Consider the following 19,577-nt stretch of genomic DNA (forward strand, 5'->3'; position numbering starts at 1 on the left):
CACAAAGTACAGAGATGACTCCGATTACTTATGGTGGTGACATTGGGGAGTGAGTCATATTACAAAAGCTTTCATTACAAAAAGAGGAGAAAACATGAGGTGAATATACATTGTTACAAACACTACAGAAGGGTGGCTGGTCTTGTTGACCTGATACAGCAGTGGTGTTGGACAGCTGCAGGTGGATGGGATCTGCTCTAAGATGGCTGGTGGTGAGGATGGTATAGCAGCTCTGTTCCCAGACTGGTAGCTGAGACATAATGATTATCAGAGCGAGCTGAGAGGGCCAGTGTCCTGAGTGCCTCTTGATGGGTGGTTTATAGTAGCACTGCAACACTCTCACTTTATAGTAATTTTAATAATAACTCCTTAATTCAACTTGATAAGGCACCACATCAAGATTTCTGGTGGTATACTAAAAAGTTCAGTATACCACAAAGTTTCAAGGTTATTGAAAGCTGTAAAAGGCAATTCTCCCATTGTTAAGTAAGGGAACAGGGAAAAATTGGTTCCCGGTCATATATCATGCTACTCGACCCAGCTTGATAACAACTCGACTGGCACGACAATCGGTAAAAATTTCATATAAAATTTATTACTTTTTAAATAATTCCCAATTTTCAAAATCAGTTCAATTTATTAAGGTGAGGAATCAATATATCTAATGATGATATGCAAAAAAAAATTCTGTGGAATGGCGTGACAGTGAGTAACAAAGATCTGAAGAAGGCAACAAATGGGTAAAAAGCTGAAAAAATTTGAGAATTGCTGCTTAATAGGGTGAGGGCGACCCTTGGTGGAAATCCCTATTACATACGTGGGCATGAAATGTCAGCCACAAACCCTTGTTTACCACTGGGCATTTACCCGTCAAATGTAGTCACTGTCCCTCACTGCTTTCCGTCCATTTTTTAGTTGAAATTGTCACTTTCGTATCAGTCGTGGATTGAAAATCCTTGCATTTTTTCTTGGTGTAGAGGAGCTGCAGCTGCAGTAGAGTATGTCAAAAGATGTCCTTATTCCATGTTAGTGAATGTACTGTATATATACATGATGTGATACAATACCTGCTTATCCAAAATGTTGAGAGTTTATTCAAGAGTTAGATGATTTTAGAGACTAGATCCTAATACTCTCTAGTTCATTTAGATACTGTATATCAATATGGGAACTCCACTTCATTAAACCAAAGGATATGCAGTATAGATGACAAAGTAAAATAAAATGACTATTTAAATAATCTTATACAGGATTAACATTAGAAAGACTCATTATTTGAATTCAAAATTATAATTTTATGTTATAAAGATGGTACTGTACTGGTAATTAGACAGTTATTGTACTTTGTTTTATCTGTTACATGCTTGGTGAAGAATAATGTACAGTATTATAGTATGGCACTATTGTCTAAGTTTCCATATCCTTTTCCCTGTCAAGATTCCAACTCTTACAATGGTAGAAATATTTTGATGAAACGAAGTACAGTATAAGTCCAAAAATCCGGACTGCTTGGGGATTGGGTCGGTCCGGATTTTCGGATTTTCCGGATTCTCAGGCAGTACTTTTAAAATTCAAATTTCAGGAGAAATAAGAAGAGATGAACAGGTACATTTTGTTAGTTTATTCATTAGCAAATATAGCATGCTTTATTTATCTAAAAGAGCAGTTTTAAAGATAAAGCTGTAGACTTTCCAATGTTATATGTTTCCATTAGAACAGTATTGCTCACACCACGTTCTAGTGTCTTAATTATTTCAAGTTTGTCACTCAATTTCAAAGTGTTCTTCTTTCTCTTCACACAACGAAGTTTATCTACTTTAGGAGCCATTATTATGGGCTTGTACAGTACTCTGTAAATGGAATGAGTAGGATTCAAAATTACATACGTTGTCACAGTTTGATTGCTCGTTTTAAAGTAGCGACCGTGTGGTCGCTGTGCAGCTGTGGCGCTCACGCATGCACACAAAAGCCAGCTAAAAAAAAAAAAAGTTAAGCTTGAGTTTTCGAAAAGTCCGGATTCTCAGGTGGTCCGGATTTCTGGCATCCGAATTTTTGGACTTTTACTGTACTGTACTCTGGTACCCAGTTTGTATAGTTTGTACTGTATCTTATTGTGAGATGTGAAGGTCAAATATGGCAACACACATGATGTGCTGTGGTTTCTGTATTCTCTGGTGTAGTGTAAAGGCACATCAAGTGTTTGTTGATATGTCTTTCTCTTGCAGTATGTTTGATGTGGGTGGACAGCGAGACGAGAGGAGGAAATGGATCCAATGCTTCAATGACGTCACAGCCATTATTTTTGTCACCGCCTGCTCTTCGTACAACATGGTCCTACGAGAAGACCCCAGTCAAAACAGGCTACGGGAATCTTTAGATCTCTTCAAAAGTATATGGAATAACAGGTGGGTGTCTTATCTATACCAACAATATATTGTTATCTGTAATCAAGTGTAAATTTAGTTTTATATGTCCAATGTTTCTGGAGACGACATGGGTGGACATTTTTTTATCAGTTTTCTTAATTTTTTCCTATATCCTTAAGATAACTATGAGTTATGATGATGGTTGTCACCCAACAATTTGTCCTTTTGCACATAAATAATTTTTTGCTTATTCAATGTACAGTCTCGTTCAAGATTCTTCGAACACTGCTGGAGACAGCTGGCAACTCAAGGCCTTTTTTTTTTACTATAGTGCGCAGTAAAAATTATGAATGAATGTAAAAGTGATCGGTGATTGGTTACATAGTTCCCCGTTGCTAAATTAATTGTTGGTCTTTGTTGTTTCGTATTATATTAGACTTTTCTGCTGGTATATACTGTTAATTTGATATTAAAATGGATAGAGCAATTGGCCAACTTATATGAATTCATGTTCAGATAATTAAACATCAGTAAAAATCGGTAAGTATGTTAAAGAACATCATGCATCGGGCATAGCTGTGTGCAGGTTGTTTATGAGGTTGCTTGTTTATCATTAATTTATTCTAATATTATCTTCAAACGTCTAATCCCTTTTGGGTAATTAATAAAGTCGTATGGAACCAATGTTAAACAGATTTCTTTTTAAAGACGCTGATTTCATACAATGCAAACTGCTGTTTTAATTCGCTGTGGGATTAAACAGAATCATTGGTTCACTGCTACCTGTCGTAAGTGTGTGTGTGCGCGCGTGTGTGTGTAAAAAAACAGTTGTATAAATGAAACAGTATTATGAAGTTTATTTAACCCTTAGGCCCCGGGTGACGTTCCAGAACGTCGGACCAGCGAGCCCTGGGTGATGTTCACAGAGCGTCCGCCTATTCCCGCCACTTTTTTTTTTTTTTTTTTTTAGGATTTTTGTCACGCGGGGGGGGTTACTGCCAGCAGCACCCTGACCCAGGGCTTAAGGGTTAATGAAATTACAGTGGGGTATGCTATAACGAACGGATCCTACTACAGTGGGGTATGCTATAACGAACGTAATTGGTTCCAGAACCTCGTTCGTTATAGGATTAATCCGTTCCAGGCCCCCAAATACAACCGCTTAACACTGAAAAAATTCTGTGGAAAATGTAAAAAATACGGTACTTTATCTTACCTTAGTGTTATTCAGCATGCAGGTACCCCTAAACACTGGCACATCACTATCACTTCCACTGGGAGTCTTGGCTTTAAGGTCCTCAAACAATTGTTTAGCCTTCTCACAAATTATAACTTCACTAATGTTACCACCTGCCATTTCTTTCTCCTTTATCCACACTAAGAGTAAATTTTCCATCTCTTCAATCACATTACACCTTGCTTTGCTAAGTCTAAAGATTCCCTTAGCCACTTGCACAGTTTTTAACTCCTCTTTATTCTTCAAAATCGTACATATAGTCGATTTAGCCATCCCATATTCATCACTAAGTTTCGCAATGCTTCTTCCATTCTCACGTTTCTTTATAATTTCTTTCTTAGTTTCAAGGGTTATTAGCTTTCTCACTCGCTTTGGACGACTCATTGTTACAATTGTATACTTGTGTAACAAAATACTTGTATAACAAAATAGTTATACAAATAACGCGAATTTCCACATCGAAAGACGAAATTTCAACAATAACAGTGGTGCACTGGCTACACAATGAGACAAAGATGGCGCCTGACGCTCTTGTTGTTGATAACAACTATGTTTAGCAATATCCCGATAAAATTGAGAATGCTATACTAATACAAATCTAACATAATTTAATTTTTTTTTCTAATTTATTGTTTTATTATTACAAATATTAATTATATTCTTTATTTCAGGGGTTTAGATGCATATTTATGCACTTTTTACAATTTTTAATTTTTATATTATATTTTTCAGTGTTATGGTTGTATTTGGGGGCCTGGAACGGATTAATCCTATAACAAACTAATGCTATAACGAACAAGGTTCTAGAACCAATTAGATTCGTTATAGCATACCCCACTGTATTTATTTTTTACATTCCCTGTGAGGCATTGGAAATAGGATATACAGGTACTTATATATATATATATATATATATATATATATATATATATATATATATATATATATATATATATATATATATATATATACACACACCTAGACTTTCATTTAATTTTGACTTATTCTGCCGGGAATTACACCGCCTCAGATATAGATATTTTTTTTTTTTTTTTTAAATGACACAAGCATTTTCTATACCGAAACGTTTCCAGTTAATGTAGTCTCCATGTATAATTAGAAAATTATGGGGCCCTATGTGCATTCAGCTGACTACATTAAAGGTTAAGTGCTCAGTCACACTGTATCCATTCCTTATTATTTATTACTTTCACTGTACTGTATCCATTCATCATTATTCATTACTTTTACTGTACTGTATTTCATTGTAGATTTTTATTAATTTTTTTTTTTTTTTTTTTTTTTTTTTTTTTTTTACAGTATATCGGACTTACGACCATGGACATGACCTGGATTTGGGTCCCTAACCCCGTCGTAAGTCGGGTTATATATATATATATATATATATATATATATATATATATATATATATATATATATATATATATATCAGAGTAGGTGAGATCTGTCTCACCCTCTGTATATATACACCTTGATTTGTATTACTCTCTTAGTCTGTACTCACCCCTGATGAATTACACGAAAAGCGCTGGGAACTTCACAGGTTTTCTTTCCTGTATATATATATATATATATATATATATATATATATATATATATATATATATATATATATATATATATATATATATATATATATATATATATATATATATATAATCACACGGGAAAAGGGAAACAACGGAGCACCTTAGCTTTCGTTTTATTTATTCATGTATTTAGTTATGTTTAAATTATATTTCATGAAATGGATACTACACATTTTTTACAAAAGGAAAGACATTCCAATGCGATCCTGTGATGAACCAGTTGAAAAAAGGTTTTTTACGGGCAAACAATCAATTATCGAAATAAATGTCATTTGAAATATATAGTAAGCTAAGTCTACTCGGATGACAATCGCAATGGCAGTTGAAAGGTCTACAGGAATACATTACATATGCTACTGCATTAGCTGCACCTTCAGTACGAGATTTCGCTAATTAATGTAATATTTTTATGTAATTAATAAAACCGGCAAGGGACACCATTGAGATCAACTTTCTTCACGAGCGCAGGCATATTTGTATGTGTCTATGCAAGTGTGCATGAGTGTTTGAGCATTATACAGGGTAAGTTATGAAATAATTTTGGGGTAACATTGTAATATAGTTTGGTATTTTGGCAAGGATTTCTTCCCACTTCTTACTAATAAATGAAAAGAGAAAATATATACAAATACAATAATTACAGTAAACATTTTCCAGGAATACATAAATATATTATATTGTGAACGGCATGACATGAACTTATTAAATATGAGATTATAAGAATGAAATAAAAGATCAATTTCCTCGCACACAAGTGCCTTGAGCCGGATCAGACAGCTGTGATCAGACCATTACATATTGTAGGAATTGTGTCGTTATACAGTTGTTTCTTCGTCTCCGTCACCCTCTGATTTTTTCTGTGGTTGTATATGGTACTCTTTCATAATAATTATAACCATAATGTTATGATTTGTTTGACTTAAATCATCCTGTATACATACTGCATAAGTGAGGATATTAGAAGAGGATTGTTTTCTTTACATTTGTTATACAATTTGACATATTCATGAAAATTATATTTATTTCAGTTAACATAGAAGAAATGAATATCGATTGCACTCAGTATGTAACAATCATTACATAGGAAAATTATTTCTGACTCATTAATATTTAGTCCAGCCACCTTCATTCTCGATTACTTGCTGCAGCCTGTTGGGAACGGAGGCGACGTAATTGTGTATCAGTTGTGGTTTCCACCTTGGCACCTCCCACTCACGGTGTGTATGCTCCTGTAGCTGCACCCTGGTTCTCTCTTCAGCTGGCACCCACACATTCACAATATTGGCCCAAACGTTCTCTATGGGGTTCATGTCACAACCCTAACTTGTCCAGTCTAAAACTGGCAAATTTTCTTTGGACTGCTAACGACCACTTTACAATCCATGCAGTATTGATAGGACACCTATCGTGCATGAAAATTATGTTTTCGGGAAACGGGAAAGCATATGCATGCACCGAGGGAAGCATAACTTCTAAGAGTATTTGTAAATACTGTTCAGCTGTGAATCTTCCTTCTATGCAAATATATCCATCCCCAAACATTGCAAGCCACATGGCCACTCCTTGCTTCCTCATGAATATGCTGTCTAGCATATCAGGTGGTATTCTTCCTCCATCACCGCAACCTTCCGTGAGAGGTAGATGAAAAAGGTTTTCCGTCAGCGAATATTACTCTTCCACAGAAATCTAGGCCGCCTTCAGCATCCCCATTGTGGGTCAGTGACCTGTGCGGTGCTAATCCTCGTAAAAAAATAAATTAATAAATACATACCGTCGAGCAATATTCAAAGTCTTAGAATGACAATGATATTGCTAGATAAAGGCTTCTAAAAGCATTAGGCGTATGCTACCACAATAATTCACACCATCAGATGGATGGTTCATAAGATAAACTACCATCACCTTCAATTAAACAATGTCATTATTAATTACATACACAGGCTGACACACACACACACACACACACACACAGCATGACCCTCCAGTTTCCGTCCACCTCCTCCTCCGCCAACTCAAGTCTTTCGGAGCTCCTGCACCCGAGCTCCTCAGTGTTTACTCAACATTCATACTTCCCAAGCTCACCTATGCCTCCCGTACCTGGTCTTCCTCCCTTAATGGCACACAACATAAACACCTAGAAAAAGTGCAAAAGAGGGCATGCAAGATTATTCTCTCCCCTTCCTACTCCACATATCAAGAAGTGCTCAACACACTGGCCCTCTTGGCTCTCTCTGACCATCACCAGGACCTCATCTGCAAATTTTGTGAGAAGCTTCTGCACCATCCCATTAACCGTCCTACTACCACTCGAGATCCCTCGTCCGAGAATTGCTGTTCGACACCACAACCACATTCAGCCCATACGAGCACGTACTGATCGCTATAAGAACAGCCCAGTCCCAACCATTGTAAAAATTATCAATAACTTTTAATCAACCAGAGTATTCACTCCTTGGTCAATCTTACCTTTTTGCACTGTCACTATGTTGAAATGCCCCGTAGTATGACCTTCTCCCCACCTAGTTATTATACATCATATTTGTATCACTTATGTTACTTGTACATTATTTGTAAATCAAGAGACCCATTCCCCAATTATGCAACTGTATATTTTCAGCATTCTGGCTGCCATGCTCTTTCAATAAACCATTAATTATTATTATTATTATTATTATTATTATTATTATTATTATTATACACACACACACACACACTTACTACAGGTAGCAGTGAACCGACGATTCTGCTTAATCCCACAGTGAATTAAAACAGCAGTTTGCGTTGCATGAAATCATCGTTTTTAGAAAGAAATCTGCTGAGCATCGATTACATACGTCTGTATTAATTACCCGAAAGGGATTAACCCCCTACACCCCGGGCTAGGGTGCCGCTGGCCGTACATTCCCACGCTAAATCGAGAAAAATCATCTTTCCAAAATATTTTTGAACCTTTTTAAATGATATAACAATAAAAAAGAGGTAAGAAAAACTATATATTGACCCTGTAGAAACTTCCCTTTGGCCGCAGTGTCAGGGGGATAAGGGGACAGCTTGTTTGACGGCTAGCATTCATGGTCGCTACGCACTTGACGACCATTTTCTGCTTGCCTTTGTGTCCAGGATAGCCAGTAATACATATACTTACTGATCATAATACTTATTTTCTATAAATAATTCATTTAGAACTTATTTTATTTGCATTATATTTCATAAAAAAAGTGCTCGGCGACACACGCGGTCTGTTGCCAGGCTGTCTGGCTGTCTTTGTGTTTGGGAGAGCAAGTAATGCATATAAATAATTATCGGAATAATAATTCCACGAATAAATACATTTCTAACATAATCATAGCATTATTTTCCAGTAATACTACACTACTTTTAATGAGAGGTTGACTCTCCATGGCGACAGGCTAATGCGTACTAAGCGCACTGAGCCCACCCATGCTACCCATGTGTGTGGTGAGATCATCAAATAGTCATGCTGGAACCTTATAACCCGGCTGGCATTCAAACAATGGCACGATAAGCGACGCTCGAATCGCAAATCGAGGCCCTAGATGGACGTTCCGGAACATCAACCGGTAGGGGTTAAACATTTGAAGATAATAATAGAATAAATTAATGATAAACAAGCAACCACATAAACAACTTGCACACAGCTATGCCCGATGCATGATGTTCTTTAACATACTTACCGATTTTTACTGATGTTTAATTATCTGAACATGAATTCATATAAGTTGGCCCATTGCTCTATCCATTTTAATATCAAATTAACAGTATATACCTGCAGAAAAGTCTAATATAATACGAAACAACAAAGACCAACAATTAATAAGCAACGGGAACTATGTAACCAATCACCGATCACTTTTACATTCATTCATAATTTTTACTGCGTACTATAGTAAACAAACGGCCTCGAGTTGCCAACTGTCTCCAGCAGTGTTCGAAGAATCTTGAACGAGACTGTACATTCTTCCCCTGATCTTTATATTCTTCAGAAAAAAAAAATCAAACCTACATCAATTTTAAATTTGCTGGCTCACTGTAGTAGTTATAATTGTTCATTTAACATGCTTTACATTTACCATCCATGGGATTGTTTGTTTCCTGACCAACTCATCATATACCCCAAATTCCTCTCTAGCTCATATTTTCCAGTTTGTCAGAAAAAAAAATTATTGAATCCTGCAATGGTAACTAAGGATATCTTACTCTTCCAATATGGAAAAAAAAAAGGGGGGGGGGAATGCAAGGAATATAAAACATCCACTGATGTAGCCCACCATCCCTACAGCTAACAATAACATCCACTGATGATGGATGCTATTTAAGGGTTAATATCTGGTCACGGGAATTGTAACATATTGCTCAATAACATTTGGGAACAACTCTTGTATAATGCCCTTCAAATGTTATAGGTTTGGACTAGGGAATCTCTGAATTTGGCAGTTGAGACCAACACAAACATTAGGTAATTATCTCAAAGCAGCCTAAGCTGGAAAAGGTTCTGAGAAGTCCCAGCTACCACTAAAGGCTTGGAGATGACAACTCATGGAGTCATGCAGCTATTGAACTGATCCTCATTTGATTTGACTCTTTTCATAATGCAGGCTAGCATATCGCCTCCTTACAGCTACAACCTCCGTTAGCATGAGCCATTCATCATCTGATTATGGTTCTTTTGTGGAATTGGTCATTAGGGGTTTAAGTTTGTGAGACAGGTTTGTATGTTGTATGAATGATAAGAGCAGGTTTTTATCCTGCTTTTTTTGTTATTCTCCAAGTGTTTAGATGTGATAAATCAGACTAATTGGGGCAGACCCTGCATAAAAAATGTGAAAGTCCTAGAAAAGCGAATTTAAGGGAAGGGGGGTGGATGTAACATTGCTTATCTGAACTGTTTAAAGAAAGTCAGTCATGTTATTACTGCACTTCAACAACTAAGGTCTTTAAGTGTATAACAAGGTTATTAAAAGAATAATACGTCAGCAATAAAAAAAAATTTAAACAAAACTCTCTGGGTTGAAAATCAGACATGCAAGTCTGGTTGTCACCGAGAGGATTGTTATTTACTGTAAAGTGTTATATGCAAGTAACCACAGAATTTGTCTTTTGAATAAAGAGAAAACTGTATTCTGTATAGTACTATAAAGATGAAAATAAGTGAAGGAGTATTTTGTATGTGGAAGGTGAATGTTTATCTGTAAGCAGCTGGCAGAGGGAGGGGGTGGCCTCCTCCCACATGATTCCTTTAACACTTCTTTATTCAATTTCACCACAATTCTCATATAATTTAGGATCATTTGGTATCAGGTAGATAAAATATTATCCTTAAAGAGTCAACTTTCCTGAAGAAAGAATCCCACACTGAACAGGAGTCATTTCATACTCATTTGGTTACAAACAGCTGATCAGCTTACCACAATGTCTGTCTTCAACAAGTAGCCAAACTGAGTCGTCATATAACACTCAAAGGTAGTAAATAACGCTTTTAAGAAGGTATCTTCATATCAAATACTATACATTGTATTATAGTCACCCTTGGTGTAAGCTGGTCTACTGAAAGCTCATACTAATGCATCTTGAGTAAACATCCTTCTGATACAGTTTATCCTTTTATTTTCAAGTCATATTACAAATTACATACAGTATTGTATTTTTTCTATATTACTGAAGATGTAATATTAATCGTGATGAAAAACCATAAGAGGCCAATCATATGAGAATATAATACTGAATCAATAAATAAATAAACCTGATGAATGTGGCAACACCTGATCAGCCCCAGCCTGCTTACATACTCAGGTGTCTTAGTTCTCAGTAGGCCTATAGCAAATCTGATTAGACCACTGTACAGTATTCAGTATGTGTTGTTCATTTCATCAGAATTGTTTTTCTTTAATCTTTCCCATTTCTTATTTTTTATGTTTTTCTGGTGACCAGCAAATCTCAGAATCTGAAAAAAGTGAATTCCGATATACTTTATTGAAGTCGGATTTATCGAGGTTTAACTGTACTTAACTTTAATGAGTTTCACATTAACGATTCATCACAATAACGACAGTAATGAAATGCGACACATTAGCAATACATTTCAACACAATAACGATCAGTAGTGCAAGTTGATAGTCACTCTGGGTGGCCATCTTGATGACATCAGCGAGCAGGGTGGTTTGTTTTGATCACAGCGCAGAACTTGTGTGGTGTAACCTACTCACTTATCTGTGACCGTGTTGCATAACCTCTCTACCTCTGGTAGAGACAGAGATGACAGCACTGTTGATGATAATGTTCAAGATTTACCTGTGTGTGATCTGTTAGATGATTTCCCACTAGACTTCACTGACTTTGAAACTGAAGGATCAGTTGGTGGTGGTGCTGGGGAAGCAGTGAGTGTGGGGGGCAGGGGGGCACTAACATCACCTTCCCTGCCTCAAATGACAGCAAACAGTCTCATTAAGCAGTTCATTGAGTGTCGAAAGGTTAGTTATTATTAGTTATTAACTCTACATGCAGTATAATGTGTGAGTAAGTGGTTGTAATTTTTGTGGGGTTTATAGGGGGTGAAAGTATCTGAGGACTGGTACCAATTGACCCATTTAGAATGTAAACTATACTCACCACATGAACGATTTTCACTTTAACGACCGTTTTCGTGGTACCAATTAGTCTTTAAAGTGAAGTATGGACTGTATATAGAGTCTTCATATTTAGTGTCACATGTTAGTAGTCCATTCTACTGTATTTTTTTTTTTAATGTGTTTCTTCCTACCTGGCAAGAGGCCTGCTTGAGTTTTATGTTTGCATCAAGTAACTGGTTTGACATCAGGGAGCATTACAGGAAATTTCTACTCGAATTGATTGGGGAGCTTATTGTTTTTAACTGATCATAGTTGATGAGGCCTTGATACAGTATTTCTTCTTCAAGTGTTATTGTGTACTTCTGGTGTATGTATATTTTGGAAACAAGATCTCTTCAGGGGCCCTGATAAATGACTGCTTTGAAGTGGGTTATTTGTCTGATTGCAGTGGGGTTTCATCAGTTTCACAAGTTACATGTATAGATTTTCAAGGGATTCTTTGTTTATATCACAATAAGTTCTTGGATTAATCTAATTAGTGTGCATTAGATTTGTTTGGGTTCTGGCTTGAGCTCATTGTTGACACTGACTTATCAACTGTATATTTGGTGGTAATTCACAAAGTAAACCTTTGCCGAGGGCCTTGCAGTCTTCTAGAAGTCTAGCACCTCAGTCACCAATTAGATGATGGTTTTCACAATGCCAGATAAACACCCATGTTGGGTTATTTGCCAAACAGTGGTAGCAAGTACTTCTTGAGTCTCATTTGGACTAGGGTTCCTCTGTGGAAGTTAACTAATCTTTGAGTTGTCCCCAGCCACCATGTTTAGGGTTTTATTATATCCACACCCATAACATATGTCAAGCATTGTATCCGAGTTGTTCATTACTGTGTTTTTTAGGATGAAACCATCATTAGTTCTCATATTTTCTTCAATAATTTTTTTTATCTTTTTACAAGTAAGTTTTTGGATTTATTAAACAAATGATAATTCTAAGACTAAATTTTTACCCATAGGAGGACAGTTTGAAAAATATATACTGTATTGTCAAATGTAGAAAGGTAAGTGCAGTATAAATGATCTTACATGAACTGTGAAAATATTATCACCCGACAAAGTATTGGACAACAAATTAAAGTCTTAAAAGTCAAAATGAGGTCAGTTAAAGGTCAGAACCTTGTACAGGTATATACAATAAATTTTGTGAGAGATATATTTATGAAATTTCTATGGAATATGTATTGCTACCAGACAAAGTGCAGATTACTATATTCTTGTCTGTCATAACTCGAGTTGAAGAATGAAAATGAAAACCAAGTTCAGAACACAACTTGTGTATCAATACCAGTGTTTTGATGAAATCACTAAAATATACATCTTCACAAGATGAAGTAAAACACTTAATTCAAGATTTGAGGTTAAATTTGACAATATTCTACATGTAGTTTCTTATGATAATTATATTCCAGTTGATTGACGTTTTTCATTTTTATTATTGTACTGGTTACAACTTTGTGATTTTCTAAAAGATTTGACTTCACAAAATTATATTACTGTAAATACTTCATTTATATGAAGTTATAGCAAGGAAACAGGTTTATATGGAGAGACCAAAGGTGGAGAAGATTCATTTATTCATTCGTCATGTTAATGCAAGTCATAGGAATATAGATTGCATTTAAATGAGGATTTACTAAAAATAAATAGAAAATAAAAATAAATTACTGTATACTTACTTTATAGTCTCCGACAATCAAATTCAAAAAAATATTTTTGTGTTATGCATAGTGAATTGATTTGATTTGGGGACCTAAGGCATCACTGTATACAGTATGGTTAAATTAAGGATATTAACAAGTTTTTGTGGAGTGCTTCTGTCTTAGCTCTTGACACTTTCTCCTTTTATTTTACCTTCTTTGAAGTTTGTGGAACCCCTATGCTCCACCCACACCAAAAGGGGAAGAAGAGTGAAGTTGACAGTGTAGATCAAATGTTAAAGTTTATGTGCAGGTTCATATATATGCCACTTACAGTTATTGACAGTTAAGAGTATTTAAAAAAAGAAGTTATTTTATCCCCTCCCCCAAAAACCCTGCAACTATTCACTTGGAAACATGATTTGTAAAGACAAAAGGTGAGATGCAAGTGATGGGTTGGTTCCTGTTGTAAATGTAAATATACTTTCAGGTGGCTACGCACAATAAGTGTCATCCTGTTTCTAAACAAGCAAGACCTGCTGGCAGAAAAAATCCGGGCAGGTAAGAGTAAGCTGGAAGATTATTTCCCCGATTTTGTTCGGTACCAGACCCCACTAGATGCCACTGTTGAGCCTGGGGAAGATCCGGAAGTGGTGCGCGCAAAGTACTTCATCAGGGACGAATTTCTAGTAAGTTCATAGAAATGTTAGTGTTGGAATAGAAATAACATGAATCTCTCTCTCTCTCTTTTTTTTTACAGATATATTTGTGTGAGAATATACTATGGTAATTCACCAGTCACTTAGGAATGGGGCCCACTATCTATGACTAACAAATTTCTTAATCTTCAGTGCTGATAGCAAGATATTCCTCAGTACCTTGAATTTTTACTTTAAACTGCTAATTAATGCTTTTTCTGGATTCATTATGATTTAAGGCATTTTAAGATGCACAGAATAGCCAACGCATTAGCTTTCACGGACTGCCATTAAAAAATACAACATTGTACCATGTCTTGGGAATAACTTGTACAACACAGTCAACAGAAAACAATAAAATTAGGAAAACTGAATTTGGACACAATGTGGAAAGAAACAGTGAAGAAAATATTTAGATTATTATGAAAAGAAAGACAAAAAAGAATAAAAAACGCCCTTTGTAAAGGACTCGGAAAGCACAAGAAACAACCAGAGAGCCGCTCTGCTCTAGGCTTCTTCTCTGGTGGCTATGTGTTCACATATTTGTGCACGTAATACAACGAATTTCAGGTTCATTTAAGTCTTAATTTTTGCACTTACAGAACTGTAATCAACTTGTTCACCCTTATTTAAAGTATCTTCTGAGTAATAATATTAAAGTTTTAATTATATTTGAGTAATTATCAATATTGTTACACCAAAGTTACCAATGGCTAATGAAATCGGACAGCACCCACGTAAAAGGGCGGAGTCAAAACAGGTTTCAACTAGGGCTAATCTTTTTCAATTATTTCATGCCTTACAGTTTGTTTTAGGTCCTATCCAATATACTGCCGTATATAGAATTATTTTTATTATTATATCACAGTTTTTTTATTGCCTTACATGCCTCCAACTCCTCAATATTAATAAAAATATTCTCCATAAGCGGCCATGATCCGGGATGCGTATTTTCACCCGGAGAAATCGCTGATTGGTTGTTAGCTATTTGTGCCGCGCTGGCCACGCGGAAAGTCTTAACGCCTGATCAAGGTGTTAACTTTTCCCTCTGAACGCCCCTGTGCACAACACTAAAGCAGCTGCTGCAGAGACAGAATAGCTAACGCGTTAGCTATTCCGTGCATCTGAAACGCCTTACAATAATCGCCTTTAGTTTATATTTCGCCAATTCACTATCCATATTAAATGTTTTACACAGGAGTAAAGCTTTGAAGATGGGTTCTTTGTATACAGTGCCCTTGCACAGTCGGCTTTAATACTGTTAACAAAATTAGGTGAACCAAGTAACTCCACTGACACCAGGATGCACTGAGCTACAAATGTGACATCTCCTGCAGCAACACCAGAGTTTGGCATAATAAAGTAGATGACATTGACTATTGACTAGACTTTGAATATATCCGAGTTACTTGATTTTGGTATGAAATTTTAATGACATGACAAGATTTGACTTACAACATAATAGTTTGCTGTTTGTAGTCATTGGGAGTTTGATACACTGACAACCAGTCCTTTGTCCTGACTCACCCAAAAGTTTTAACTCTCAAACTTTCTTTTTTCATCCATTCAGCCACATTTTACATATAAACTCCTCCAGTTCATAACCACCTGGCATTTACTCATATATGAATCATAACATAATGATTCTTATGTGAAATTATTTGAGACATTAGGATTCATCACTTATTGTATATACATTACTGCATTTCATTTATGTTGTTTCTGAAATATCAGGCAGTGTGATGGGTAATTAATGTTCAGTGTATCTGCAACATTGGTCTCTCATGGCATACAGTATATATTAAGTTGACATTTTCTGTACAGATATTTGTTTTAGCAGGGGATACTGTATTTAAGCTGTTGTTTCATTGTATGTTGTGATGTGAAAATAATATTGCACAAAATTTGCAAGATTTCCTTTGAAACATTGAATAACAGCAATTAATGAGAAAAAACTTCTCTTGCAGAGGATAAGCACAGCCAGTGGTGACGGAAAGCACTACTGCTACCCTCACTTTACATGCGCCGTGGACACTGAAAACATCCGCCGAGTGTTCAACGACTGCAGGGACATAATACAAAGGATGCATCTCAGACAATATGAACTTTTGTGATGGCCAGTAGGTGTGGGTACTGTGGGCGGCAACAGTATCGCTCCAAAGGAGCGACCGAGGCAGGCAGGTTGGGCTGAGTGGGGTGGAGGATCTGTGAGTACAGAGTAACCTTCCCGCCTAGTCTCCTCAGAGGAGGGTCCTCAGTTCCTCGGGTTCCACCAGGCCACAACAGCCTCATCTGCGCCTCATTCGTGGCACAACATCAACTTTCCCTAACACCGTTCCCCAAACCCCCTTCCCATAGTCCTCTTTTTATTTTGAAATGAAATTTTATTATTTTTAAGATATAATGCTATTCTGTAATTGCACGCACAGATTAATGGTATTCCCTCTTCTGGAAGATAATTTTATTATTTCCAAACTCTTTAACTAAGACTTCTCTTGCCTTTTTACTTATATTGTTAATGAATTCTGGTGATACAAAATGTAAGCTCAAAATCCTTGCACTTTCTTAACCAGGGAGTACTGACTGCTTCACAGTACTCCATGGTGACACATCTCATGCTGCTAACACTTACTCTTTACTCATTTTATTGTTACTTTTATGAAAATTTTAATGATGTGTTTCTGGTTATTTAGTATCTTCTTTCAAAGTATTAATGGGATACCTTGTATGAGGACAAAGACAAAATTGTTCCAAATGTAGACTACTTAGAGTGTGATGTATCCTTGTCAAGCAACCAACCCATCCCCAATTGGGTGAACTTGTTTCTCTCCACCACCACGCCACACTTGGCCTCCTTGGTCTGGCCCCATCGACCAAAAACTTAAACAGTGGGCATCCCTTCCCCAGGTCCACTTGACTCCCCCATGTGTACCCTACTTCCCGATCCCCAAGTTAGCAACTGCCCAAATCTTCAAAGTTAGGAGTATTGTCAGTTGATTGTGTGCAAAATTAAAAGTCTCTTTAATTTAGAAGTATTGTTTCACAAAAATGTTGTCTCATGCTTTTGGTGTCCATATTTTTGTTAATTTTATAAATATATATAATATAATATAATAATATAATATATATATATATTATGTTGGTGGTATGTGAGCCTATATTTATGTCGGAGGGCACAGAATGAGCTCAACCCTTCACCCTATCAGTTTGTTGTAGACATGGCAATTTGATAAGTTTTTATCTATTTATTTTACCTATCAACACCAGAGATCTGCTTTCATGAATCTTGCTTTGTGGAGGAAATCTCAATTAGATGGAATTTATTTTGTACTTTTTTAATTTATTAAGTAATAAGTGCAACTAAGTAGACTGGTGACAATTATTTGTGTAGTCGTGATTGTGTTAAAACCCACCAAATTGTGCTATAATAACTGAGTTAATGATCAGTTCTGCAACCAAATAAGTTTTCCCCAAGCTTTACCAATTTCACTACTGAGTAGTTTTTTAACTTTTGTTTTAACTGCTGGCACCTCTCACTTCTGACCCTTTCACTTCCCAAGGGAAACTTGTATTATTGCCCCTTTTTCTTTAGTTTGTGTCAGAAAGTGACATAATTCTTTCTTGAAAAGGCTTGAAAGAGATGCAATGCCACATTAATTTTGGTCTGTGTTATGTTGGCTGGCAAGAAGGTGAGAGGTGCTGGCACACTGGAGGGTGTGAAAAACGCCCTCCACATGTGGGCAATAGTTTGAGATCCTACAGTGGTGTGTTACCATGTAAGCTTTCTCAGGGCTGCTTTGGAAACTGCTGCTGTAGCCAGCCTCACACTATTATCCACAATTTGCACGCTGCATTAGCCAGCTGTGCATTGTTAGACAGCATTAAACTTTGCTGTCTTTGCTATGCTGAATGTAGGAGTTTTTGACAGAATATGGAATAATGTACATCTCTGAATGCTGATAAATGATTTTTTTTTATGTGTAACTTGAGGATGTATGAACAACTTTGTGGGAAAAAGAAGTTTACTTGAAAAGTGCCAATATTGTACCCTAGGCTGCGAGCATAGGTGTAGCGGTGAGTTTAACACACCAATTGTGTGAGTTTGGCGAGGGAGTTGGACGGCACCGGGTGGTGGTGTTGTCGCAGGGTTGGTGCCGTGAGTCACTGTGGTCAGTCTAGTTGATGGCTGGGGGGAGGGTGCCGCCCCCTGCTCCCTGGAGTCCATGGCCCCTCCTCTACTACCAGCCATCCCACAACATGATAGCCGTGGTAATGCTGGTCTGTGGTTGTGAGGCCTTACTGGTTACCCAGAACCACACCAGCACCATTTACCACGCACCTTAGTTAGGTGGCTACCGCTGTGGTCCCTCTACTTTGCCTGTACAAATCCCTTGTTTAGTCTGCCCCCAGGGCATAACACCAGCTTGTGTTTTATGTTAGAGGCTTGTGTAGTGCCTTAGAACACCAGATTGGTTTAGCTGCGCTTCAGATCCAATAGTCTCCAGGGAGCATTTCCCTGATCCCATTCTTCCCTTACCTTGTTCCTCCTTCCCTTTCTCAACTTACCATCTTCCTCTCCTTTAATTTAAAACCTGAAAACCCTAATCCAACACCCTCTTCCTGAGTGGCAGGTAGTATATAGGCCTTCATGGCCATAGCTCTTGCTACAACACCTGTAGAGACCAAGCCCAAAACTGGTAGCCAACTCAGATGGAAGGAAAATTCTTTATATAGGATTTGTCTTTCGATCTGATCCCTTCTATCGTCACAATCCTCCCCGTGTAGTTATAACCTATAAAAAAAGTGTTACAGAAAATTAGACTACCTGATTTTATGTACTTGAATGTGTTCGGTTAATGTATACCAGCTCAGTGTATGCTTTGTATTATGGCTAAAGTGTAGGCATACCTTAACAGTGAAGCAACAAGATCAGCTGCAGGAGTGGTGTGGGTGCGGGGTCAGTCGTCCTGCCCTCACTTACATGCTGACCAATGGCCTCATCCCTATGACAGGCCAGTTTGGGCGAGTGATCCCTCGAGGGTTTAAAGCCCAGATGGAGTTGCAAGGGCCTGGCCACACCCCGGGGGCTGCCCGTGGGCGGCCAACTTGTCTCGTCTCCCAGCGTTGGTGGCCCACTCACCCCCAGCTGCCCCCAAGAGGTCAGCCTGCCCCTGCACCCCCATTTGTGCCCCTCCTATCACACCTGCGCCACCAGAACAAGTGGAAGCGGTTACTCGGATCCTGGGTTAACATTACTATCCTAGCACGTCAAATATATATTTCAGAAGTATATTTCAGATGAATTTATTCAAATGCTGCGTAATGGTCACTGTAAATTGTGTAATTGTGAATAAATTTACAATGTCTTATTTACAAGAAG

General features: G+C 37.2%; 1 protein-coding gene across 1 annotated transcript in view; it reads left to right on the plus strand.

Annotated features, from left to right (window-relative positions):
* The window catches only part of LOC121864680 (guanine nucleotide-binding protein G(s) subunit alpha), a 102,004-nt gene extending 82,427 nt beyond the window's left edge, over window positions 1-19,577 (plus strand). The window contains exons 6-8 of the mRNA XM_042363838.1: window positions 2,226-2,405; window positions 13,990-14,188; window positions 16,165-19,577. Coding sequence (XP_042219772.1) covers window positions 2,226-2,405; window positions 13,990-14,188; window positions 16,165-16,311 — 526 coding nt within the window. The 3' untranslated portion in view covers window positions 16,312-19,577. The remainder of the gene's footprint in view (window positions 1-2,225; window positions 2,406-13,989; window positions 14,189-16,164) is intronic.

The sequence above is a fragment of the Homarus americanus genome, unplaced genomic scaffold (genome assembly GCF_018991925.1).
Source record: "Homarus americanus isolate GMGI-L3 unplaced genomic scaffold, GMGI_Hamer_2.0 scaffold57965, whole genome shotgun sequence".
Lineage (NCBI taxonomy): Eukaryota > Metazoa > Arthropoda > Malacostraca > Decapoda > Nephropidae > Homarus > Homarus americanus.